The following is a 27614-nucleotide window of genomic DNA, read 5'->3' as shown; positions in this document are numbered from 1 at the left end:
ATGATATATACGTAGGCCAAAGCAATAATTGAGGCAGTGTAATATATAGCTGTTCAATCAGTGGTCTTCTTCTACACCATTAGAATTTTTGCGCAGCAACATTGCAAGCATACGCACAGTGACATAGCACAGAGCCAACAGGTACGATTTTGTGCAAAATGTCTATATATGTATACCAATCTATATATTACTTGAATTTGTTGTTTTCTGTTTCAAATATATCGATCCTTGACCAGATATCTGGAATCAAGTTTAGTTTGCTACTTGTAGTGGTCCTTGTGGATTGTGTATATGTTCTACAGATAAAATCAACTGAAATGTTAAATAAATTGACAACGCCTATTCATTTTCTCTGGTTTGATTATCGACCAATGTTATGAAGTAGTGATTTTCTTATGGTATATGCTTCATACTAGAGATCAGTATCAGCCCTAATAAATCGCCCGTAATTTTATGAGTGTAGGACTCTGTTTCCAGCTAGGTACAGGAGTGTCAGATCTCATTTTCAATCATTTTGATTTTTCAAATATTAGATGAATCTCTCAGTTTGAGTGGGTTTTTTGAACTAAACTACCGGATATGAAAGATTTTCAACTGATATTCAATTGTTCACATTATGAGAAAGATGTTGAATCAACTATTTATTCCCACTTTCAATCACTGCAAAGAAAACAAAGTGAAAAAGTATAAACTGAGACCAATGGGTTACCATAGATCTCATATCTATTTGGGTAATGCAAATTTTTCTCAGACACTGTTTAGCACAGTGAAACACTTCACAATTTGTAGTTAACATAGTATCTCTATTATTAAGACTTACTTCATGAGGGATGGCTTAGAGGGTTTATGCCAAAGATCGAGAGAATTTGTTATATCCCCTTCTCTTTCACCTGCACCAGTCACCTTCATTGAATTGCGATCTTATATAACATAAAAGTTAGGAGTTAAATGAACAAAACAGTTGCAGTTGACTAATAATTGTTGCACAAATATCCAATTAGAATTTAACCCGGGAACATAATGGATGTGTTGTTTTCAAGGAAATACTTATATATATGTGGGCCAAACAGATTGAGCTTTTCCTTATTGGCTAAAATCCTAAAAACCAACAAGCTCTTCACTGCTCTAATACCATGAAAAGAATATAAACAGAGAATCTTGCCTATATTTTAGTGAAAACTCATGACTGACTTTCAGATGTTTAAGACCGATCTGGAACCAAGAGCGGTTCGACCCGAGACTGATCAAGAGTTGGCTCCGACATTTTAGTGAAAACTGGGACTGCATGAGGACCGACGGTCTAGACCAGATTGGGACTGAACAGTGTATGACTAGTTCAGTCCCTAGTCAATTTTTAAGACCTCAGGCGTATTATTGTCCACAGAAAAAAAAAACACATAGATTAAGAAAACATTAATTGACAACAACTTTGTTAATAAAATGATAGTCTTACCCTTTTTTGCATTTATTTCCATTGTAGTTGTATTTAATTTTATTGTTGTTTAACTAATAATGAAGAGTATTTTGGTAAAATGAATATTTATTTTTAGAAGTAAGCTATTATTTTGGTACAAATCAAAAAGAAAACATTGACTATAAATATGGGACGGATGGAATATGAAATTTTTTTCTCTATAAAGATGTATAGATATAAATGTTGTTCTCTATATGGTTTACGATGGAAAATGGTTATATATTTAATATATTTATGATGCTTTTTTATATTGATTTTATGATGTTTAACCCTTGTATGACTGGCTAAGTTTTCTATCCGAACATATTATTTTGACATATATCCATATTAGAAACATGTATCATTGTGCGAATTGAGAAGAAAAGAGAGTCGCACGAACATAGAGAAGATTTGCTATATTTCGGTAGCAAATCTCACAACTGTTTTTCTGTAACAAATTTTGTAGCTATTTGTTCCATATCAAATTCATAACTATTTCTTATATAAGAAGATTTAACAAAATGGAATTTATTAATAACCATATTTGAAAAATATAGTAAAAATAAATTTAAAAGTAATATATAGTTTTAGAAGATATATTACAAAGTTACCTAATTATCAAAACTAAATACTAGTTACAATTATAACATTTGAACATTTCTAAAAGTTTGATTATCCTATAAAAAAATTGCCTAAGTATAAACAAAACAAATAAAATAATTAACATCCTAATTCATTTTCTTGTTTTAATATTGCACGTATACATCAAATAAGATATAACCTAATTACACTCAAAAGTGATTTTCAGGATGATAACTAGGCCCAAGATTTTTGGACAGCCCATTTATGTAAAATAAAGTCCATATGGGTTTTAGACAGGATTGAAGATGCCATTGACCTTGAGTCAACGAATCACAAGTCCCAATCACAACTCCCACACACGAGGCGGCGAAAGAATAAAAATCCTCCACATCTTATCCCCTTCCATATGCTGATAATTCAAGAAGATTCATATCATGCCTTCGATCGATTAGCTGTTGCCTGTAAAATCTAACAATTTCACAACGTGCTTTTGCCCCATTTAATTGAAGTATGGAACAATGCTATCGTAATCATGGCAGAGGCAACCTACAAGCTTACGAGAGATGGTGTTGTCTAGCCGGGTCTTGAGGCCATCGATTAAACTGGAACCCGTCCTTTAATTTTTTCTGTTTTTTTTTTCGGCGTTACTCCTTCCCACTGTAGGGGAAACTCCAAGGGTTTGAGAGTTTTTTTTTGGTGGAGAGATAGACAGGTAATGGACGTAAGTACAGATTGAAAAAAGGGGAACTTTTTGAAAATGCCAACCACACTCCAGGTTCCACAAATGCGGATGTGGGTTTTTCTTTTTCTTATACAAGATTAGGCATGCCTTTTCTTTTCTCATTCAAGGCTTTCTTAATCTATCCTCATGTGGAGAGTTGTCCACAACAAGTTCCTTATAGAAGTCTCAATATGGTTCAAATTTCCCAAAATCTTTGTAGTTAGGTTTTGTCTTCTATTTCATCTTGATTGTTTTTTACAGAATTGATAGACTCACAAGAGTATAATCCATCATCGAAGTATGTGAGAATCACATTTTCGTTGTTACCTATGCATGTTTGTATTTGGACTGTACAATGATATGTGTAAGATTTTCAAATGTAATGTAATTATTCACATGATGATATGTTGAAATCAACACCTATCCCCACTATGTTAACGAAAGCAAAGTTTAAGTCCAAAAGGGAATATCCACAAGAAAATAAATAACTTGTCTGAATTTACACGAGCATTAGTTTTCCTACATCTGATCTTCGTTTCCTACTAAATGTGTTATGTGTACTATTCCTCTTCCCATGCAAGGTATCGAAGTCATAGAATAAATTTTTTGAACACTATTTATCTATGGATTATAAATGATATTGGAAAAAAGATAGTTCTACTTCTACATACTAATAATAAAACATGAATGTATAATAAAATGTATACTAAATCACAACTTTTATTATTTCATGCCCTTTGTTGATTTGTTACATGGTTTGCAGGTCTCACAAAAAGTTAGAATATAAAAAATGGCGTTTATATTTGAAAGCATTGCTGGTCCTATTGTTGAATGTTTGTTGCCTCCTGTCAAGAAGAATCTGAGTTATCTTTTTTCCTCCACAAAACATGTGAGGAACATGAGTGCTAAAATGAACCAACTGAATGGTACAAGCATTGATGTCAAAAATCACAGGGACGCAAACAATATAAATAATCTAGAGATACCTGAGCGTGTACCGGGTTGGTTGGAAGAGGTTGACCAGATTAGGAAAGATGCTCAAAGCATTTCAAGTACTGAGAGTGGATGTTTTAACATAATGATGAAGTACCAAGCAGGAAGGAAGGCATTTAAGACTACTGAGGTGATTGAATGTCTTATTATGGAAAAACTTCAAATGAGCTGGAGTGATGCTAAAAAACCTCTTGGGAGAGGGAATTCTAAAAACGCATCCACTTCTGCACCTTCGGATGCTGATGCCCAAAATCACTTCAAATCAAGAGAGAAGATTTTCAAGGATGCGCTCGGGTTCCTTCAACAAAATCAGATGATAGCCCTATGTGGAATGGGTGGTGTGGGAAAAACCACCATGATGGAACAACTGAAAAAGCATCTGGAAGGTGTGAATATGTTTGATTTGTTTCTAAAGGTGGTTATTGGGAAAAAAGAAACGTCTTCTATTCAACAAGCTTTGGCAGAATGCATAAGTCTATCTCTAACTGAAACAGATCCAACAAGAAGGGCAGAACGTCTTGGTATAGCATTTGCAGAGCTGGTAAAACAAAAAAAAAAGGTTTTAGTGATATTAGATGATGTATGGGAGACGATCGAACCCAAAGATATTGGACTAAGTCCTTTTCCCAACAGCTTCAAGTTATTGCTGACATCACGAAAGGAAATTACTTGCCAGCAAATTGCAGAAAAATGTAATTTTGTTTTGAAAGTAGTTAAAGTGGAACTCATGGAGGAGCTCGAAGCACAGAATTTCTTTTGGAAAATCATAGGAGTCGCAAAACAAAATGATCGGGAGCTCAATCCAATTGGAACAGAGATTGTGAGAGAATGTGGGTGTTTGCCCCTTGCCATCAACCTCGTTGCCAGTCGTCTTAAGTTTGAAGAAAAGGTTGCATGGAGAGATACACTCCGCCGTTTTCAGAATAAAAATCTTGATTATGTGCAAGAAAGTGTTAAGATAAGCTATGACTATATAAGAGAGGATGAGGAAAAAGAGATCTTTCTTCTTTGTGGTTTGTTTCCCGATGACTTTAATATTCCAATCGAGGAACTCACAAGATATGCATGGGGCCTACGGTTGTTAAATGGAGTTTCTACTTTGGGAGAGGCTAGAGACAGGACAGACACGTGTGTGCAGAGTCTCAAAAAAGCAAATTTGTTGATGGAATGCGATGATGATGATGGGTGTGTCAAAATGCATGATCTTGTGCTTGATTTTGTTTTAGGTAGAGTTTCTAAGGGTGACCATCCATGGATAATCAACCATGGTGATAATTCAAAGGGGAGTAGTGCTGGTATGAGTGAGTCTTGTAACAGAATTTCTATTACTTGCAGGGGTATGTTTGAGTTTCCTAGAGACTTTAAATACCTAAACCTTGCACTTTTGAGACTTATGGATGGAGATAAGTCGCTTAAGTTTCCTGAAGGTTTTTATGAAAGCATGGAAAATCTTGAAGTTGTAGCATATGAAAAAATGCAGTATCCGTTGCTTCCCAGATCATTTCACTGCTCCACCAAGCTACAGACACTCCTTCTCCACCAATGCTTAGTGATGTTTGATTGCTCTGCTATTGGTGAACTCTTGAATTTGGAAGTGCTCAGTTTTGCTCATTGTGGCATCAGAAAGTTACCATCCACAATCGGAAAGTTGAAGAAGCTAAAGCTACTGGATTTGACGGGCTGTGTCAATCTTCGTATTGATGATGGTGTTTTGAAAGATTTGGTCAATCTTGAAGAGCTTTATATGAGAGTTGCTGATGAAAAGGCAATTAGGTTCACAGACAGTAATCATGCTGAATTAGCAGAACTTTCAGAGCACCTTTCTGCACTAGAAATCGAGTTCTTTGGGAACAGTGGTAAGCCTGAGAATGTGTTGTTTACGAAACTTGAAAGGTTCAGGATCTCCATGGGACGTAGTTTAGGATACAATCACTCATTTGAAAACACGTTGAAGTTGGTCACTAACAAAGATGAGCTATTGGAATCTAGATTGAATGAGTTGTTTGTGAAAACAGAGGTGCTTTATCTAGAAGTGGATGGTATGAATGATTTTCATCAACAGTTGTTTAATAATCTAAGAGTCCTTGATGTCTTCAAGTGTGCAAACTTGAGATTCCTCTTCACAGTCCCTATTGCAAATGGTTTGATGAACCTTGAACGCCTCACAGTTTCACAGTGCCCTGTTCTGGAAGTACTTGCACATAGTGAGAATAGTGGAGATGGGGTAATCAAGTTTCAGGGGCTAAAGTTTCTAAGATTGGATAGGCTACCAAAGTTGATAGGTCTTTGCAACACTGCTAATGTAATTGAGCTACCACAGCTGGTGGAGTTGGAACTTGATGGCCTTCCTAATTTCAGTAGCATTTATCCTGAGAAAACATCTGCAACATCTTCTATGTCCAGTAATGTCTCTGCAATTCAACCTTTCTTCAACAAAAAGGTACATTCCTTAACCAAAATATATTTAATATAATTGCACAATATATTGATTGGATGGTGCTATTGATGGTCAACATGTCTTACCTATTGTGTAGGTGCTGATTCCTAAGTTGGAGAAATTGAGGATTTGGTGGATGGATAAGCTGAAAGAGATATGGCCTTATCAATTTAGTAGTAGTGAAGAAGTTAATGCCTGCATGTTGAGAGAGATTAGAGTGAGCAGATGTGATAATCTTGTGAATCTGTTTCCAACCAATCCCATGTCTTTGCTGGGTCGTCTGGAAGAGCTTCATGTTTCATTCTGTGGAAGCATTGAAGTGTTGTTTAACATCGACATGAGTTGTGTTGGTGAGTTTGAAGAGTACAGTAGCAACTTGAGACTCATTAAATTATCTAATTTGGGGAAGCTAAGAGAGTTGTGGAGGATGAAAGGTGAAAGTAGCTCTGATATCCTCATTCGTACCTTTCAAGCTGTTAAAAAGATAGAGATAAGATGGTGTGAGAGGTTTGTAAACGTATTCACACCGACCGTGAGCAATTCTGATGTGGAAACAGTTATGAATGTGAGTATAGATGGTAGGAGACCTTGTGAAGAAACCGGAAGAAACATTGAATTGGTTCAGAACAGCCAAGAGGTATGTGATGTCATTCATCTTTCAATTTCTATTTTGATGTTACAGCACTTATTTGTATGTGCCTCTATATATACCCTCACACTTATATGTGTATGTGTATCTACATATGTGTGAGTGTGTGTACATATATACATATACATATACACATCACACTATAATAAATCAATCAATTATATACAAAACCATTTTTTATGGATTCACACTTAAAAGTGTGCCATAACAAATTATTTCTAAACCTTTACACTTCAAAATGTGGATAAAAAATTTAATACTCCACATTTGAAAACATGGACAAATTACAAATATACTACATTTTTAAGTGTGGAGAAGTAGGCTAGATTTCCTACAGTGCTAAGTATTGATGTCTTTCAACCTTTATATTATCACTTTTACATATTTATAAGCAAGTTTTTCTTATTTTCTTATTTTTGTTATTTCACTATACTCGAGCATTTGTTTAATATTTTCTAACAATTGTAACATCAAATATTGCATATTTACACCGCATCATTAAGAGCGATTGAAAATTAATATTTTTATATATTCCCATTAAATGCGAAGATTTTACATATTTATTCTAGTGATCAAATAAGTGATCACTCAAAATTATTGATTTATGGTAAAAAAAAGAGTAAATATTAAAATCTCGTCCCCTTTATCTTGGTCCTCCCTCCTAGTGACCATCTCGGCTCCCCTCTATGTCTCCTTCATTAGGTCATATATGAAGCCTTAAAGGACATCTCACTTCAGTTGTTTGTAAATTTCACCTGAAACTGGATGTTCTTGCATCATCCCCCACTTGTCCTGCAACTTTTTCACTTCAATTTAAGATTTCACTCATCTGATACCCAAAAAGTATAATTTCTTTTGGAGACATGTTGTCTGGTTTTGGGTTGTGACAATATGTTGTAAGCATTGCCTTTTTTCTATTTATCGGGTGTATGTTTTATGTTAGTCGCATCTTACATGATGATTTTGGATTTCAACTCACTGAATAATGTGTTGAAGATGATAAGATATCGTTGTTGAATTTATGCTATGCCTTGCATTTTCCATGCTTGATGATGATGAAAATGCACCTGAGATTGATATGGTAGTGGAGGAAAGTGATTGCAATGGAGGAACAGATACGGGAGCTAGATGAGGAAGATGATGAAAGGGGAAAGAGGGGCGATATATGGGTGGTGGGACCTACGAATAATTTCATCATAATTAATAATAGAAAATAAAAGAAGGGTAAAATAGTTATTTTATAAGGTTTTAACCGACTTAAGTTAACGGTGTGAGTGATAGGGATCAAAATTGCAAAATGATTTTTTTCTACGTAAACCAAAAAACCAGATAACCAATTGTGTACATTAGTCTACAAAAGTTATTTTTAAATATTTGTGTAAATGCGAGTATTTTGAATATTTTTTGTAGGTATCAAATAAGTCATCATTGGAAATTACTTAAAATCCGTTAATTTAATCACTGTCAACTTTAGTTATGTAAATAGATTTAAAGAGGTGTGCCATTTATGAATAATTAATTTAAATTTTTGTTATTGGAAATTCTGAATTATATTTGTTGTTGAGATATGTGCAGATTAATGTTATATCCAAGGCAGAGATCATTTCAGAGGTGTATGCTAATATTCCTGACGTTGAATCCTCAATTCATCCCAAACCTTTTCACGTTAATCACCTTCAAACACTTTATGTAAGTGGCTGTAAGGATGTTGAAGTGGTGTTTGAGATAGAGAGTTCCTGTAGCAGCAGCAACACAGATTTCACAACAACTCTGCATAAATATAATCATCAACCACCTCTACTACTTCCCCACCTCAAGCTTTTACATTTAGAAGATATGGAGAGGATGAGTGATGTGTGGAAGTGCAATTGGAAGAAACTTGTAATTCCACAAAACCAATCACAATCCTACTCATTCCACAACCTCACAGTCATATACATGGGTCTATGCAATAACATACAGTACTTATTCTCACCTGTCATGGGCAAACTTCTTCCCAACTTAAAGGTGGTCTGGATAAGCAGTTGTGATGGTATTAAAGAAGTTGTTTCAAATAGAGATATTAATGAAGAAATAATATCTTCTACTCACACAAACACCATCTCCTCCTTCCCTCTTCTTAATTATCTCGAGCTTTCTTTGCTGCCATGCCTAAAGAGTATCGATGGCGGTACTACAATCACAACTACTTCCATCCATGATCAGTTCAAGGTATATTTGATTTCTTTTAAGCAAATCCTTTACATATTCAGTTATTTGTTTTATTTATATATATATATATATATATATATATATATATATTTATTTTTAATATTTTCTTCTCCATTAGCTGCTTTATATAATTCAATAAGCTAATTCCATCTATGATCAGTTCAAGGTATCATTTCTCTTAACTAGTGGATCCTTTACACATTCAGTTATTTGTTTTATTTATTTATTTATTGTAATATTTTCTTCTCCATTAGCTGCTTTATATAACTCAATAAGCTAATTCTTCTGAAGCTAGAAAGACAAAATAACTAACTGAATACCTAATTTTTTTTACAGTTTATTCGTTTGCATAGGTCATTAAAGTTATTTCTCTTAAGCATGGTTATAAATCATATGAAATGCATTTTTTAATCCAGTTTTAGTTAAGTTAACTTAAAACAGATGATGGATTTAGACCGGATTGTGAGGGAGAGAAAAAAATTGATTGATAAATGTATATAAGTCATATCAACATTACTCTTGATTGTTTGTTAAGTAATATGAAAACTGGAACAAAAATGATTTTATTCATGTTTTTTTTTTTTTTTTTTGTTTCCTAGCTTGCAATTTTAGCTTAATAAAGTTCACTTTGTTGTTTAAAAGAAATATCTTTTTTTGTAATCTTTCAAAAAAAAATCTTTTTTTTTCTGACATGGAACTGAAAAATATCAAACTTTACCTAAGTATATCTAGTGTTCCAACTGAAAATATATAAATACAATATATGGCAAAAGACTCCTGTTTACAACTTTTTTTTAAAAGTATTAAATTTAAGACATTGATCGATCATCGAGCCAAACGACAAGATTGTCAGTTATGGGAAGTCTCAAGATCTTCATTTATCTAGTATAATTTCCCAAGTCTATATTGAAAATGACTCCCTTGAAAAGAAAAATTGTTCTAAAAATTCTTTCTATTCTGAATATTAGAATCAAGATAGATTTTGCAATATACAATCTAATGAACAATCATAGATGTATAATAAACGCACCTTTATTTTCACTATAGACACTGATATTGATAAGAGTCATTATCTGTTTCTTGGATTTGGCCTTCTCAATAATTCTATATTCACAATTGCAAAAATATAAACTTTTTTGAGAATTCTATATTCATAAATGCTAAAATATAAACTTTCTTTTCTAAAGATCAGATTATCTAGACCAAAATATGTGGGTTTAGATGTAGCACACACACATGATGGAAGACTTGGAATAAATTAATTATTGATAACGGCTGATCAGATGCTAACATTCTCCATATTAATTTTTTCTTCCTTTTGTCACTGTGTCCTCAATTAACCCTTCATGTTAGTAAAATTATTTAAAACATGAAGAAGATGATGCATGTAATCAATGCAGGTACGGAAATATAAGCATATTGATTTCAAACTCATTTCCTCATAATAAATTTAGGAGTAAAGTTATGTTTTCATTTTCCCACATTGAGGAGGTAATGGGTTATAGAGTCCAATGCCTTTTATTTTCTCTTCATAAACCATATACAGAAAAACCACTATATTTTTAGTCATTTTCTCTGTTCAACATACTTTCCTTTATTTTATTATTATATCATCCTACTTTCATTTCTTCCAGTTATAGCATCATACTTTGAAAAAATATACCCAATTGTATGTGGCTACAACGGCCAGTTAAATTGGTAAAACGTGAATTGTATATCTTCTCAGAATGTCACGATTACATAAGTATTAATAATAGATATATTTACACTATGATCCCTCTAGAATATAAACATGTAATTAATGCCTAATATATATAACATTTGTCTAATATTCCCCCGCAAGCTAAGGTCGGGGAGCGACTCTTAGCTTGGACCGCAAGAACTGAAAACGTTGAGAAGGCAGTGGTTTAGTGAACACATCTGCAATCTGGTTATCTGTTTTGATGAACTGAACCAGGAGTTGTTTTTGAGCAACCTTTTCTCTAACAAAATGAAAGTCAACTTCAACATGTTTGGTACGAGCATGAAAGACAGGATTAGCAGATAGGTATGTAGCACCAAGATTATCACACCATAGAACTGGAACAGTACGAGTAGAAAATCGTAGTTCCTGTAGAAGAGTTTGAAGCCATGTGAGTTCAGCAACTGTATCGGCTAAGGCTTTGTACTCGGATTCTGTTGATGATCGCGAGACAGTCTTTTGTTTCCTAGCAGACCATGAGACAAGATTACAACCGAGATATATAGCATATCCCCCAGTGGATCGACGATCATCCGGACAACCAGCCCAGTCAGAATCAGAGAAAGCATTCAAGACATTAAAAGTGGAATCTGTGTAAGCATGAAGAACACTATCGGAATTGCGCTGAAATAAAAGTCCACTTGTTACTGTGCCAAGTAAGTAACGCAAAATGCGTTTAACCGCAGACCAATGATTATGAGTCGGAGAGTGCATAAATTGACACACTTTGTTTACCGCAAACGAAATATCCGGCCGTGAAAGAGTCACATATTGAAGTGCACCAACTGTTTGACGATATCTAACCGGGTCTTCAAATGGTGGACTGTCGCCAAGGGCAAGATTGGCGGTGGTAGTAATCGGAGATGGCACAGATTTGGCATTAGACAAATTCGCACGTTCAAGTAGCTCGAGTATGTATTTTCTTTGAGACAAAACAATGTCGGACCCCTGCTTAATAATTTCAACCCCCAAAAAATAAGATAACGACCCCAAATCTTGTAGAGCAAAAATGCGACTAAGATGCTGAACAACCCGGTCGATATCAGCGGTACTATTTCCTGTGAGAATAATGTCATCAACATAAACAAGCATATACAAGAGAACACCGTTAGAGGAGTATATAAACAGCGAAAGATCCGTTTTAGATCCACGAAAACCAAGAGCATGAAGTGCAGTTGACAACCGATGAAACCATGCTCGGGGAGCTTGCTTAAGTCCATAGAGAGACTTGTGGAGAAGACAAACATGATCAGGTTTGTCCGGATCAACAAAACCCGGTGGTTGTTGCAAGTAGACTGTCTCTGTGAGATCGCCATGTAAGAAGGCATTTTGAACATCAAGTTGTCGTAAGGGCCAACTGTGTGAGACTGCCAAGGATAGAACCACCCGAATTGTAGTCGCTTTGACAACGGGACTAAAAGTCTCATGATAATCAAGACCATGTTGCTGACGATAACCTTTTGCAACAAGACGCGCTTTGTAACGTGTAATTGCCCCAGTTGGATCACGTTTGAGCTTATAGACCCATTTACAACCAACAACATTAGCATTCGATGGAGGAGGAACTAAGGACCAGGTGTTGTTGCGCTGAAGAGCAGAATACTCGTCGGCCATGGCCTGACGCCATTGAGGCGATTTGTTAGCAACGTTAAAGGTGGCTGGTTCGGTAGGAACAATAGTAGTATGATAGGAGGCCGGACTATATGGTTGAGAGGGTTTAGGATTAGGACGCAAATTAGAGGGACGAGGACGAGGTAGAGAGGAGGAACTGTCGGGTTGGGAGGTAGAATGTGCTAGTTGAGATGTGGTGTTTTCTGGTTGAGAGGTGGTGGTAGTTTTAGGGCGTCGAGCAAAGGTATAAAGGAGAGGCGGAAGAGGAGGTTCATGTGGAGATATAGGGGAAGAAGATGATGCGGGAGATGGTGTAGGTGATGTAGGAGGTGTAGGGGATGTATTGAAAGGAGATGGTGTAGGTGATATAGGAGGTGGAGGGGATGTATTGGAAGGAGATGGTGTAGGTGACGTAGGAGGTGTAGGGGATGGATTGGAAGGAGTTGATATGTCAGGTACAGGTACAGGATTAGGATAAGAGGATGTATAAGGATCAAAGGAAGATGTGGGTGGAGATGATGGGCTGATTTGGTAAGGGAATAATTGTTCATGAAAACGAACACGACGAGCGATATAAAGGCGTTCGGAAAGAGGGTCAAAGCACCGATAACCATGGTGGGAGGTGCTATATCCAAGAAAAATGCACGGAAGAGATCTGAAATCCATTTTATGCTTGTTATACGGACGGAGATGTGGATAACATCGACAACCAAACACACGAAGAAAGGAAAAATCAGGTTTGTGTTTGAAAACATGTTCGAAAGGTGAGATATTGGAGTTGGTTCTAGAAGGCATACGATTTATGAGATAGACGGCTGTGTCAAAAGCATAATGCCAAAACCGTTGTGGAACACCGGATTGAGCAAGAAGAGTGAGGCCGGTTTCGACCACATGACGGTGACGACGCTCAACAACGCCATTCTGTTCACTGGTGTGAGGACAAGACAAGCGATGAGTAATGCCGAGAGATGAGAAAAACTTAGAGAGGTTTCGAAATTCACCTCCCCAATCAGTTTGAACAGATTTTAGTTTGGTTTGAAATTGTCGTTCTACTGTAAGAAGAAACTGTTGGAAAGTACTAAAGACATCAGATTTGGATTTTAAGGGAAAAATCCACATAAAACTAGAAAAATGATCAACACATAGTAAGAAATATCGATGGTCTTCAAAAGAAGTAACAGGGGCTGGTCCCCAAACATCACAAAAGAGTAAATCTAAAATATGAGAACTTTTATAATTAGAAGATGATAGATGAAGTTTTGAAGATTTTCCAATAGAACAAGAATCACAAGGTGAATTGACAAAATTGTTTGATAAAGGTAAACTATATCTAGAAATCATTGACTTCAACAGCTGCGGATGGGGATGTCCAAGTCGTTGATGCCAAGTGACGGAAGAAGCACGAGTAGCGGAGAAAGCAACTTTAGACGAGGTAGACTGCAACTGCGGAAGGTGGAAGGAGTAAAGGCCGCCACTACTTGGACCCATGAGGAGGGTAGTGTGAGTATTCTCGTCCTTCACAGCAAAAAAGGAAGTGTGAAATTCAAAATAAACATTATTATCATCGCAAAATTTTTGAACAGAAAGAAGGTTTTGTTTGATTTCTGGAACATGAAGAATTTGTGAGAGATGAAAAGTTTTATTAGGAGAATAGAGTTTAGAGGAGCCAATATGGAGAATGGGTAAACCTTTACCGTTGCCAACATGTAAGTTGTCATGGCCATGGTATGCCTCAGAGTGATCAAAGCTCGAGAGATCGGATGCAACATGATGACTAGACCCAGTATCAATGACCCAGGTAGAGGAGGCCCGGGATCGATAATCTGCAAAATTAGCGGATGGTTGTTGTTGTCTCACACGTATGGTGGAGGGATCTCGATTAGGGCATTGAGACGGAACATGCCCAATACCGCACCTGTTACATGTACCATACACAGTATTTTGATTAGATGCCCAACTAAATTGGTTTCTATTACCTCCTCCTTGTGGACGATTGTTGTAGCTGCCACGCCCACGGTTGTTTGTTGATCGGCTGTTGCGATTGTTTCCTGATCGATTTGTGTAAAAAGCTTGGGCTGATGTTGAATTAGTTGGCTGGAGCTGTAACCCCAGCTGTTGTGCAAGCTTTTGAACAGCTTGGATTGCTTCATCTTGTGATAGAGACGAACCAGCAGCCATGGAACCGGGCTGTCTAGTGGTGGTTGTGAACGCTTGGGCTGGTGGCATCACTGTGGAGGTCTTTGTAATCATGTAGTCATGGTCGGACAGTAGACCATGAAGTTCAGCAAAGGCTGTTGGAGACTGTCTTGCTAAAAGGGTAGATTTCAAGCCATTGTATTCTTCTCTTAAGCCAGAGATAACCAGCATGACAAGGTCCTTTTCTTTAACTGGTTCGCCAATATTAGCAAGAGCATTAGAATACTCTTGTGCACGGGTTAAGTAAGCAGATGAGAACTCATCTTCTTTCATTGTGATTTTCAGAAGTTGGGTTTTAAGAGTATATTCACGAGAAGAAGTATGAGGAGCATAAGCACTTTCTAAAGACAGCCAAAGATCACGTGATGTATTACCTTGAACATGCTGAAAAGACGTCTCAGAGATGGTGGACAGAATAAGCATTCGAACATGCGCATCATTAGAGACCCATGTATTGTAACAAGGGTTAGTAGTAGATGTGGATGTGGTCATGGTGTCGCCTTCTTTTCCTGTAGGGGCGGTGGATACGATGGTGGCTGGTGGGCACTGTATGGTGCCATCAACATACCCGAACAGGTTGTTTGTAACCAGAAAGGGCTGTAACATAGTTTTCCAGTAGCCATAGTTGTTTGGGGACAAAGTAAAGGCAAATTTATGAGAGTTGTGGGCTGTTTTCTCTGCAGTAGTGAATGCTGTGAGAGGCGCCATTGTATTGGCTAATGTCAATGTGTACTGATCGACAAGAGAAAAGAGGAAGAAAGAGTAGAAACAGGTGCAGGTTGATGTGGATGATTGTAGCTGTCTAGTGCGGTTGATGATCTTGAGGGCTGCTGTGGCGCCAATTTTAGGGTTAGGGAATAGCGGCTCTGATACCAAGTTAAATTGGTAAAACGTGAATTGTATATCTTCTCAGAATGTCACGATTACATAAGTATTAATAATAGATATATTTACACTATGATCCCTCTAGAATATAAACATGTAATTAATGCCTAATATATATAACATTTGTCTAATACGGCCTGATAAGAAAAGTCGAAAGTACAATGCTATAGTTGGGTGGATTTTCAAAGTACCTATATGGTAGTGTTGGGTCATTTATCAAAGTCTAAAATTATAGAAATAGCATTTTACTTTCACTGATTTGATTATAAGAGCATCTTACTTTCATTTTTTCCTATTAAAGCATTGTAACTTAAGTAACTCACCCATTTATTGCAATTTCATTCAAATACAAAGGATTTCCGTTACTGCAATATAAAGAAATGAAAGTAGGATGCTATAATAAACGAATAAATGGAAATGCGTTGTTATATCTTTCATTTAGACCTTCTTCAGTTCAGATAAGTAAATTTCATAGCTATAAATCCAGGTGAAATATTTGTTTATTTTATGCTTTATATCATGCTTTCATGTGTTTATATCTCATATTTATTGTCTTTTTTTTAGTTTCAAAGATGAGACTAACCATTATCATGACCACCATGTCCACTTCCAGTGTCATACACTTTGCTTCTGCACGAGAAATATATGTTGATTAATTGCTAATCAAAGTACTTCAAAGTCTCTTCATTTTCAAGTTTTAATTTGAATAAATGCTAATTAGCTGTGTTATTTAGCACGTAGCAGTTTTATTTTTCTTGTGTCAGTTTCCTATTTGTAGGTTGTCATAATATCTTCTAAGCCTATATAATTAAGGCCACTTTTATGATTGATTTATATACCTTTTCTTTCATCCACCATCTACTTGTTCTCTCCTGCCAACAATATAAGCATAGCATACAACTGATTAGTTTCTTGTTTTTACTTATTTTGTCATATATGTATAACGAGGGTATTTTGGTCATTTGACAAACCTTCTTCCTCAAGGAGTCCAAACACCACGATTTGGTTTCTCTTTATTCCTAGACCTTTTATCCATTTTTTCTGTATATTGCTCTTTTGGATTTCAACTTACATTGTCCACATTGTTACTTAATTACCTTAGTTGTGGGAAGCACTCGTGTTTGTTACCACACTTTTAGAAACAAATGATATGTTAAATTGTAGTGTGTATGTGTGTAGCAAACAGCTAAGATTTGTTAATTTAAATAGATCCATTGATTTTTCATGTGTTGTTGTAGTGTTCTCAAGTCAGTGTTGCTTCTTGGTTCTTATGCCAATACTCCAAAAACATACATATATGGAATTGTCCTGCCCTATCAAGAGTGTTTCCATCCAATGTAGTGGGACAACTGAATAAGCTTGAAGAGTTGAGAATATCAAAATGTAAGTCAATGGTGGAGATATTTGAAAGTAAAGAAATAAACAAAGATAGTGTTGATAGTACTACGAATGTTGGTGATGGAAGTGATGATACTTGTACTGCAATCACCATCCCAAGGTCCGCAGATATGACCTGGCTTGAATTGCCCAACCTTACGAAATTGCAAATCTATAACTGTGAAGTTTTGGAATATATATTCACAAGTTCCACACTTGAAAGCCTCAAGCAACTCAAAGAACTGACTGTAAAACAATGCAAGGCAATGAAAGTGATTGTGAAGGAAGAGGGAGAGCACACAGAAACATCTAAATCTATAATAGTCTTCCCCCGTCTCAAGTCCCTTACACTTGTAGATTTACCAGATCTCAAGGGTTTCTTCTTGGGGAAGAATGAGTTCAGGTGGAAAGCATTGGAAAAGGTTGAGATGTATGGCTGCCCACAAATGATGAATTTCACATCTGGTCACTCCATGACTCCGAAGCTCAGCTACATACATACAGGATTAGGCAAGCATAGTCTTGATCAATATGGCCTCAACTTCCATTTGACAAATGTTACACATGAGGATGAGGTATGTTATCACTTTACTTCATCATTTAACCAGGTGATCAGCATGTCGTTTTATGATGTTCAACATATTATTTGCTTACAAAAATTAGGTGGCAGGTTCATATTTGTATTCCAGAAGGAAACATAAAACAAAACCAAATGAAGATACATATATAACCACTTCCCTTTTTTATATCCATAAAAAGTTATGAAAATATGCAATCTTATTTTTTTATTATAAATCAATATTTCAATCCTAAGATATTAAGTTATCCCTTATGTTATGAAAGATGTTATATTCACTAATTCATAAGTTAGCAATTTAATATTTAAATCAAGTTAGATGAACTAAAGACAATTAAAGGCCCAATTGACGCATTCACTGTGGGTGGTTTTTTCCATGTCCAACATTTCTGAACATATACAATACTAGTTTTGATCAGAATCTTCTTTACATTGTCCCTATTTTCACCGGCTTGCAACCCCAAGAGCATCACAGAGAAAGAAGGTAAAGAAAGGAGGAGTTGGGTGGGGGTTAGGGGTTTATTTTCTTTTTTTGCATTTTTTAATGTTTAATTAATATTAAAGAAAATGTAACAAAAGAAATTAAAACCGTAAATCAGTCTTTTCAATTTTGATACAAACCTAGTGAAAAGGACCAACTTTGCAATTTTGGAACCACATGGACCATAACCACAAAAATCGACACAGGGACCAAATTTGCAGTTTTTGCTAAAAAAAACAAACAAATCTAACTAGTGGCTTGGAGGCTTGGAGTCTGGGCAAGTATTCGACTAAAGGCATAACAAAATAAGCACCTAAGAAAAAGGGCTTCTAAAATTCACGTAATAGTTTCTTTCCTTGAAAACAGAAGATTTAAGAATTTATATCAAATATATGAATATAAAAAATTATTTTCTTGTGTATTACAAATGATACTTGGCAAGTTCATTCTTATTCAAATCATTTGAAAGTTCATAAATCATTAATTAGGAACTTAGAACCAACAACTTCATTCGGTTAAGAAAAAAACACAAAATAGATGGAAATAAAAGCATTAGCTTATTTTACATATTTTCACTCATATCTATTAACAAATAGATTTTTGTATGGAGCTATATTTTGTAATTAAATCATTTATACCGTTTATCCAGTTTAATCCAATTATCTCACATATTTTACAGTATTGTGATGTTAGTAGTTACTTAATCAAGTTGTTCTTTTCTCTCTCATCTTCTACAAGCTAAACATTTATGTAGCGTTTATTACCTAAATTTGACAAAAATAGTATTGCTGAGATGATTGTAAAAGTATAAGTATATCATCCATATATCATTTGTTGTATTTGACAATGCAATAAAAATACAATAACATAGTTATCTTTTTTCCTAAAAAAGTTGGATGTAAACATTCAGTACATGAAAAACTACCTATATGAAGTAGCCAAAACACTTAACTTTTACAGTTTTACTTTTTATTTTATCCGCCCACCCCACACACACACACACACAAACACAAATATTTAATTTTTTTACTTTTATTTAAAAAGACTCAATCATTGATAAAATCTAAATTGTTTAAACAAATCGACAATCATCGATAAAATCTAAATTGTTTAAACAAATGCAATGTATAAATTAGAAATTTTCTTCACAGTGCTCATCTTCACAGAAAATAATGTAAGCAGCGCCATAAACTAGGTTGTTGATTGGAAATACATGTTGGCTCGTTTAAAAATAATAGAACTTGCAATCCTTTACTATGTTTATATACTAAATGTATTTGTCCTTTATAATTGTAGTGTTTGAGATGATCTATGTTTGTTTTTTCTAAGCAGACTCAACTCCCTATGTGCTCTACTCCAGATATGATAAAACTACTTCAGTTCCCTTGGTCTTTTTCAAATTTAGTTGAAGTAGATGCACAAAAGAGTGACAACTTGTTGAAAAGCCGCATAATTTTTCCATGCAAGGAGTTGCTTAATTTGAAGAATCTTGAAAATCTATCTATTACCAATGCCTATGATTCTGTAACGGAGGAGGTATTTGAAGTAGCAGAAGGGACAAATGAAGATGTGGATATTGAAACACAATCTGTTGTGGTATTTGAGAAGCTAAAAGAGGTGACTTTGGGTGGATTTTATGAACTAAAACATATGTGGAAGAGCAATCGGTGGATAGTGTTGAACTTTCCAAACCTTACAAAGGTCTCAATTAATAAATGTCCACTTCTTGGACACGTTTTCACTGGTTGCATGGTTGGTAGTCTATTGCAGCTCCAAGAGGTACAAATAACTGACTGCAAGAGTATGGATGTGATTGTCAAACAAGTTGAAGATTCCGAAACCAGACCGACTACTACTGAGGTTGTGTTCCCTTGTCTAAAATCCATAACACTTTACAACCTTCCAAATCTCAAGGGAATATGCCTAGGAAAGGAGGCTTTTGAATGGCCATTGTTAGATGCTTTGGAAATCAATAATTGTCCAAAAATAACAGTTTTCACAAATGGGCAATCAACTACTCCGGAGCTAAAGTTAATAGATACAACTTTTGGATTGTGTCATGCAACGGAAGACCCAAACTCTTTCATAAAGACCAAACAAGAAGAGGTATATGGTGTCTCCTTTGGTTATTAGTAACGGATTAACATGTTTGATCCAACAAAAAACTTACATTACTCTCCGATTTACAACTTGTTGTAATCTCCTACAGGGATGGCAGTTCTAGAGAAACATTTGAATTCACATGTGCAGTTTGGCTCATTTTGAAGTCAGCTATATATATAGCATAATAGGTAAGATTACAACATTGTACCATGGTTCATGCCTTAGGATTTCTTCTAGCACTCATTTGTTTCCAGTGTCCATCATCATTTACATGTTTCTCTACTTTATTTGATTGAACTGACTTGATGACCAACTCTTCTGCTTCAAGGTTATTGAAACCCTGTTCCTAAGTAATCTCATAAATCCCTTTTGTTAAAAGATTTAATTCACAAGAAATTGATACTTTAGACTAAAGTCTTTAGTTAATCTTATGTTAAATCTGTTCTTTGGATTGATCGGCGAGTGCAAATCAAGAATTCTGGATGAAAGACATATTTTTTTGTTCAAAGTTCAAACAGTTGAATGAAAAACCCGTTCTTTGTGGTCTTTGCTTTTAGTTGTTTGTGTATTTTTTTAGTGCATTCAACTGCTCGATTTTCTGGGTTATTGACTTATTATCTATATTTTTTGGATTTTATCTTATTACGTAGTTTGGCCTCTTTCATGAGGGCATTCTATCTTGACTTTTTCACAGTAGTCAAACTTAATGCTTTTAAAATTCAAATTTTAGGCATTTTTCTGTTTGATTTTTGGTCATGTGAAATGGTTCTTTTTTCAGTAATCTTGGGATAGATAATGATTATTCTTTTTTCAGTAATTTGGCCAGAGAATTTTCCAGGTGTAACCTTTTTTTCCATGTGTACATACTTAAAGAAAAATTATCTGTTTTCAAAAGAAAAACACAAACTCGGTTGCGTTCTTGATGAATTCTATTTTGTCCTTCACTCACAACTTTACCCTGTAAATAACATAAACATACTTTTCTTTACTATATTTTAATCCCCTGTTTTAGGATAAACTTAGCTTCAATATACTCTGTTTTATACTTAATGCTACGTTACCCCGTTAGTTTTAAAATAACATTACATTGTAGGCATCACGATGTGAAGTAAAACAAAAAGATGAAAAGTTAGGATGAAGTGATGTTACTTGAGATCATCCTCTGGTAACATCTGACTTTTTTTATGTTTCAAAGAATTAGTTTATTGTAAATTTGAAATACAAGTTCCTTTCATCTTTTTGCAAAACTTAACTTTACCCCAATTATATACTTTAATCCGTTGGATTTCAAGGTTCTATATTTCAAGTTTAAGACAGGTTTACAAAATCTTCTTTAAAGGTAGTCAAAATCATCATTTTTCTTAACTTTCATTTCTTTTGATTACAAAGCAAAACACATTGTTACAAAATTCACTAATAATATTAAAAAAACACAAATATGGCTACAATATTACAAAAACAACTAATTAAAAAAAAAAATACTTATCCTTGCTTTTTTAGATACAAAACCATTAAAAATACCATCAAGATCGATTTGATGTAATATATCTTTCTCTCTACATAATATTGTCAAACCATTCAACATATCTTGCGACATCGATGACCTTAGATAACTCTTCAATAACTTCAGTCTTGAAAAACTTCTTTCTGCAATGTAACAGTGACATGAATGGTTTAATAAGATGCTATATGCAATAAAATATTTAGATAACAATCAACAACTTTAACAAAGTCCAAAATTTCAATAGCTTACATTATATTATTAGGCAAAATCATTTGCAACACCTTTAATTTTGAAAGTACATAGCAAATCCTAATTTCTAGGTTTAAAAATATCTAAAGGTTCATTTATATTAGTTTTTTCTTAATTCACATTATTATCATGTTCATTCAATTGGTATTTTCTTTATTCAAATTAGTATTTTCTTCATTCAAGATGGTATCATTTTCATTCAAATTAGTATCATTTTCGTTCAAATTAATATTTTCTTCCTTTAAATTAGAAGTACTCAAAGGTTTAAAAAAATTTATCCATAGTTCATTTTTGAGATTGTATAGATGCATCAACAAATTTTCATTTCTTTCTTTGTTGGCTTTCGGATAAATGTTTTTTAGGTAACATTGTATAATTGTCAATAATTAAACACTACTTCAAGGAAAGAATATACTTGATTTCTGATTTCCTCCTCAAGTTTGGAGAAGTTAAATATCAAAGCAAGTTGCCAAACAAAATTTACAAAAGTCAAAGAATCTTAATATCTTATAAATAAATAAAATATGATAACCAACAATTTGGATTAACATATGCATATTACCTTAAGAAGTCCAAATAAGTAATTTTAAGTTCAAAACTGAATAACTTTGCAAAAATCAAATCACAAAAAAAAAAAATCAGAAGATTTGAAACATAAACTTCTGATTAGATTATACGAAAGCTTTGAATTTGATCAAACAAAAATTCGATAATGAGAAACTAAGAAAGAGTTGAACAAAATAATATATCTGATAATTTGAACCAAATTAAAACCTAATGGACTCATAAGTCAGAAAATAATAATGTCAAAAATCAAAATGAGAAACAAACAAACAAAAAAACTGTAAATAAAAATTTAGAAGTTTGATTAAACCTTATAGTTGGAACTGAATGGAGAATGAGGGCGAGTTGGCGACTAGACGGTAATCACTAGATTAAGGAAATAGGAAGTGTGGTTGTATATTGCAGATGAAGCCAGAAAATGTGATATGTTAGTGTGTGTGTCGTCTTTAATCTAGATTAAGTGAAGGCAAGATCGAGAATGATAAAGCAAATTAATAAGAAAAGCAGAAAATTGAGACCGATAATTATATAAGGCTAGTAGGTGTGGTGCCACACAATCCACGGTCTACGTAGACGCCACATCATATTTTCCACACTTTAGTCAAAACTTGTCATTTGCATGGCGCGGCGCGGGTTGCCACACTTGCCATGCTACTTTTTTTTAATTAATATAGAAATTAAATATTTCAAACATATTATTTTTTTAAAAAATAAATTTCATTAAATATAAAATAAAAATACAACACACAAAAAAAACATAGAAATTCAAATTATAAACCTAGAAATGTAAAAAAAAAAAAAACGAAACCATGAAAATTAAAAAAAGGAAAACTAGATGTTATATTTTTTGGAAGCTACCCTTTAACTTTTATCGCAATTTCCCGTTCACGTCCGAATAGCTCGTTTGTGGGTCTTGTTAATATGGTGTAGTTGTGTTAATTATGATGACATGTGCGGAATAAGAAAAGATATAATGAATCATTATACAAACTCAAGAACACAAAGAGTAAATAAACCTTTTAAGCTCTCATTAGTTGAATCAGAAATAGTATAAATGGGTTTGTAAGTTTCTCTCTCTAAAACTAATGCTCTCCAAAACAAGATCTTACATAATGGGAGCCACTCACTTCCTATTTATAAGAAAGACTCAACCCATTTACACATACAAGAGGGTAAGCTTAATACACTACATCCAATCATGACTTTTCACCTTAGCATTCTCCCCCTCAAAGTTTGGATTAGATGTCCCGACTTCACTATCCAACAAGCCCGTGCGATCAAGTCCAAACTCCCCCTCGAAGTAACACCGGTCTGCAAATGAATATCCGACAAACCCGCTTCGAATACCCACTCTTCATTCTCTCCCTTTTGATAATCAAAAAATGATTATAAAACCCATTAAGGGTGAGAAGTGCCCGAGGAATAATCTTCACAATACTCCCCCTTGATGTGTACCAAAAATGAAACCTTGAAAATCTTGCACGGAAAAATAATCACGAAAAAGCCTCAAAAAATTTCCAGTTTGTGAAAAAGTTTGACTTTTTGGGTGAAAGTTGCAAGATTTTCCAAAATCCAGGTAAACACTGTCAATAACAGAATTCTGCAGGGACCTGTTGCGCCAAAAATAGCTTAAGATGCGAAACACTCTATTTGCGAAACTGGGCATAAAGTGTAAGTTCACACCAACTATAAGGACTTGAAATTTACATTCTTCAATTTCTCATAATATTACCCTAATTTCAAAGTTGGGTATTTTCTGCCAACTTTTCGAAACTGCACAGACTCACTTCGAAAATTTTGCCTCTTTTCTTTCAAACTATCGAAATTAGGTCCTTATGTCGAATGTGGGTGTAAACTGTCAAATCTTCGAAAGTTTAAGGACCAACTTCAAAACTTGTTTGGTTTCTTCCCCAATTCTCTTGTTCCGGTCGAGGTTCGACTCCAATGCCCTTCGCGATAAAAAAATCTTCGCTATTAGCGATCAAAAATCTTTGTTATTCCAAAAAAAAGTTCGACTATCAACATCAAAACCTTCGTTATCAAAACCTTCACACATTGACCCTTCTATTGATCCCTTTAAAATCTTCGCATATGAGACCCGTCAAAGCATTATTTGTTCGTCATCAGCATCGACCAACGAACAATAGACTTTGTGAACATCCTCATACGATCTCAGCAATAGTCATCGATATCAAATCTTCGATTTATACAAATGTAACATCTAGTTTATTAAATAAATAAATAGATAAAATTGATGAACGAATAGTCGCCCTAAATACATATTATTTAGTGGGGTGTTGTTTTTGGGAAGCCAAATGTTATAAATTGGATTATTCGGGGTTTAAAAAGTAATTTTGGGATTTATTTTGAAAAGATTTTGGAGGCTAAGGGGCTATTTGGCAAGTATTAGACTTAATTTGTAAAGGATTTCAGGAGGCTGGGTTAAAAAGGTAAAATTTAGACTTAATTAGTAAAGGTTTTCAGGGGCAGGGTTTAATTGGTAATTTATAGACTTCTTTTGAAGAATAGGTGAAGGGAGGGACCAACTATGACAATATGGCAATATGTTTCACCGTCGGGTATATAAGCTAAATAAACCTTAAACCTAATATCATCCTCAGCCGCACCACCTTTATTTCTCCCGTGTGCGGCCGCAAACATGTTATGGAAATGGTTTTAGGGTTATATTAGGCTGAATGATTTCAAAATTTAAGGTTTTAGGATGGAAAAAACGATTTTCATATTTTAGATTTTAGGTTTGTTGGGTTGAATGAATGTAGATCTTACCAATTTCATATTAATGTTCAAGATATTACAAAAATAGCAATGGTGGTCACCGGAAAGATGTTGTCAGAGGTAATGGTTGTGTCTGTAAAAATGATGCGGTGGTGGTCGAACAATGGTAGTAAAGCCTTTTCTTGTTTGATGCAAGAGAGACGAGTGTGACTCTTTTACTTTTTAATTTGTTTTGTTAATTAAAATTAGTTAAAAATTAAATTAAAATAGAAAGCCTTTTCTTGTTTGATGCAAGAGAGACGAGTGTGACTTTTTTTACTTTTTAATTTGTTTTGTTAATTAAAATTAGTTAAAAATTATATTAAAATAAAAAAGATACAGAAAGTCATTTTACATGCCTTCAGGACAAAATATCCAATAAATTCAAACCCAGGACCATCTATGTAATAAAAAAAATTAGGAATGAAATTGCAAATATATGATATCCTAATTTTTTGTCCTTTTTAAATGATATTGGTTTTATTATTTAATATTTACAAAAAAAAAAAAGAAAAAAAAACATAAAAACAATATAGAAATGATTTTATTGTCAAAATAACCGACGCAAATGGGTCAAATTGGAATTTAGGCTTCTAGTGTGTTTGATCGGGAGAACGCAAAAACACGCACACACACCTTCCTCGAGTGCACCGGGTTTCTGACCCTTGGTGCTGCTGTCTAGTCGTGAGTGTGTAATTAGTAGAAACAAGAGGGCAGTCGAGACAAAGATGTGGCGAAGAAGAAAGCAGCGCCGTGAAGCCGTGGCCGAAGGTGGAGTTGTGGCGGCACTTCGTTGGCAGTAACCCTAGTGGCCGAAAATCTGTTGGTCTACCCCACCCAGCCTCTTTCTTGTTGAATTACACTTCCAAGAGGTAATTTCAATCCCTAATTTAGTTATGGACCAATCAAGGTCTTTCAAATTTATTACATGATGAAATTGATGGAATGTTTGTGTTATTCACATGGTAAACGATAATAGCTGTGCAAGGATCCTGTGAAAAATGGTTAGTTGATTTGGAATTGTGAGTTTCACTTTCTTGAATAATTGTCAAACTGGAAAGAATTGATGAATTAGTTAAATATGGGTTGCTAATTGTAAGTGGAGGATGATTTCAAGGTCAAATGAGTGTTTAAATAGGGTCTGGCAGTAGCAATTTAATTAATTCAGTCAATTTCTTATTTGATGGAATAATATTGAAATTAAATTATTTCTCCGTGAATTTCTAGGTGGACATATAGTTAAAGTTCCCTTCCTCTTCGAAGGACACCTGACCTAAAACTTTCTTTTGTTTTCAGGAAGTTCTATTTGAAGCATGATACGTATCAATTTCAGTTTCTTACTATTTGATTGGATCGTATCCCGTGTATTTTTGTGCTTTGATGTCTTCCATTTACGAGGAAAATAATTAAGGATGAAGATGGATTCCTTTACATGAATTATAGTGGTGAAAACACATTTGGATCTTTTGAAATGCAGGAATTGTCAATGTGAGATATTGTTGATATGATAAAATGAAGGGAAAATGACTAATAAGGGTAAGTATGTTTTAAAATGGTTCAAAAAACACCATTGAAGTATTGTATGTTTAAAAAATACCATCCAACTAAGAATTTTGTAAAAAAAAACAACAAAGTATAACTTTTGTTCAAATCACACCCATTGGTAACCTGTTCCTACAGTTTAAATGTTGATGTGGCCTAATACTTGGTGACATGGCATAAGTTATAACTTTTGTTCAAAGTATAACTTTTGTTCATCCATGAACAGATTCTTCTTCTTTTCGTTTCCATCATTCTTCTTCCCGTCTCCTCTGATGGCTTGGTATGTTTAACTAAGTTTTATCATATCCTTTTTCCATATATATATGGTTGGTATGTGATTGATTTTTGCTACATATGTAAAGGATCCAAACAAAAAAAAAGGTGCTTTCTGGAAATGGGTTGATGATATGCTCATAGAGTCATGAGTTTGGCCAGAGAACAAGTTGCTTATCTAGTATTAGGGTTTATGTATGATATGTTCAAGACTATAAATGGAATGTGTTCATGGATTTGTATTGTTTCGTACAATTCATAACACCATTGGTTATTTCTCTAAAATGCCATGGCTCGCTGCTCCATTCTTTGATTCCAAAACACGAGAAGCTTTAGATGAATCTTTTAAAGTTAATGGAGTCCCTCATCTTGTGTTCCTTGATGAAAACGGGTAACTTTTGAATGATCGTGGGGTAGAAATCATTGGGGAATATGGAGTAGAGGCGTACCCATTTATACCAAAACACCCATCTACTATTTTTTTTCATTTAGAACCCACAAAGGGAGTTAAATTTGGCATTTTACTGTGATATGAGATTATGGATTTGTATTTTTTAAATTTATGCTTTGTAAATGGTTTGTCATTTTTATGCTTTATTTGGATTGCAATTGTTGCTTGGATGATCATTTGCAACTTCATAACAGAACATGTAAAATGATCCTTTATTTGACATTGATACAGTTCGTTCG

General features: G+C 34.5%; 1 protein-coding gene across 6 annotated transcripts; it reads left to right on the top strand.

Annotated features, from left to right (window-relative positions):
- On the top strand, positions 1-27521 carry LOC145158856 (uncharacterized). Of its 6 annotated transcripts, XR_013737325.1 has the most exons (13): positions 1-141; positions 3520-6189; positions 6284-6823; positions 8411-9046; positions 16718-17431; positions 19247-20020; positions 20124-20205; positions 25699-25981; positions 26089-26113; positions 26406-26464; positions 26553-26645; positions 26878-26931; positions 27014-27521. XR_013737325.1 is itself a non-coding variant. In XM_079077718.1 (7 exons), the coding sequence occupies exons 2-7, from the start codon at positions 3547-3549 to the stop codon at positions 20136-20138; spliced, it is 5322 nt and encodes a 1773-aa protein (XP_078933844.1). In that variant the 5' UTR covers positions 1-141; positions 3520-3546; the 3' UTR covers positions 20139-20395. The 6 variants fall into 6 exon arrangements, 1 of the variants encoding a protein (XP_078933844.1); XR_013737324.1 differs by lacking the exon at positions 26089-26113; XR_013737322.1 differs by having other exon boundaries at positions 26406-26645.
- Positions 27522-27614: the final 93 nt, after the last annotated feature.

This window comes from Lactuca virosa, chromosome 2, assembly GCF_052849685.1.
Source record: "Lactuca virosa cultivar CGN04683 chromosome 2, Lactuca_virosa_CGN04683_v6, whole genome shotgun sequence".
Taxonomy (NCBI): domain Eukaryota; kingdom Viridiplantae; phylum Streptophyta; class Magnoliopsida; order Asterales; family Asteraceae; genus Lactuca; species Lactuca virosa.
Note: the sequence above shows the minus strand (reverse complement) of the source record. Positions and strands in the feature narration are given on the sequence as shown.

Bases quoted from the DNA above. Each gene is read 5' to 3' on its own strand.
- LOC145158856 (XM_079077718.1), top strand. From the start codon at position 3,547: ATGGCGTTTATATTTGAAAGCATTGCTGGTCCTATTGTTGAATGTTTG. The intron at 6,824-8,410 runs GTATGTGATGTC...AGATATGTGCAG, and splicing joins TGGTTCAGAACAGCCAAGAG to ATTAATGTTATATCCAAGGC. The intron at 17,432-19,246 runs GTATGTTATCAC...TTTTCTAAGCAG, and splicing joins ATGTTACACATGAGGATGAG to ACTCAACTCCCTATGTGCTC.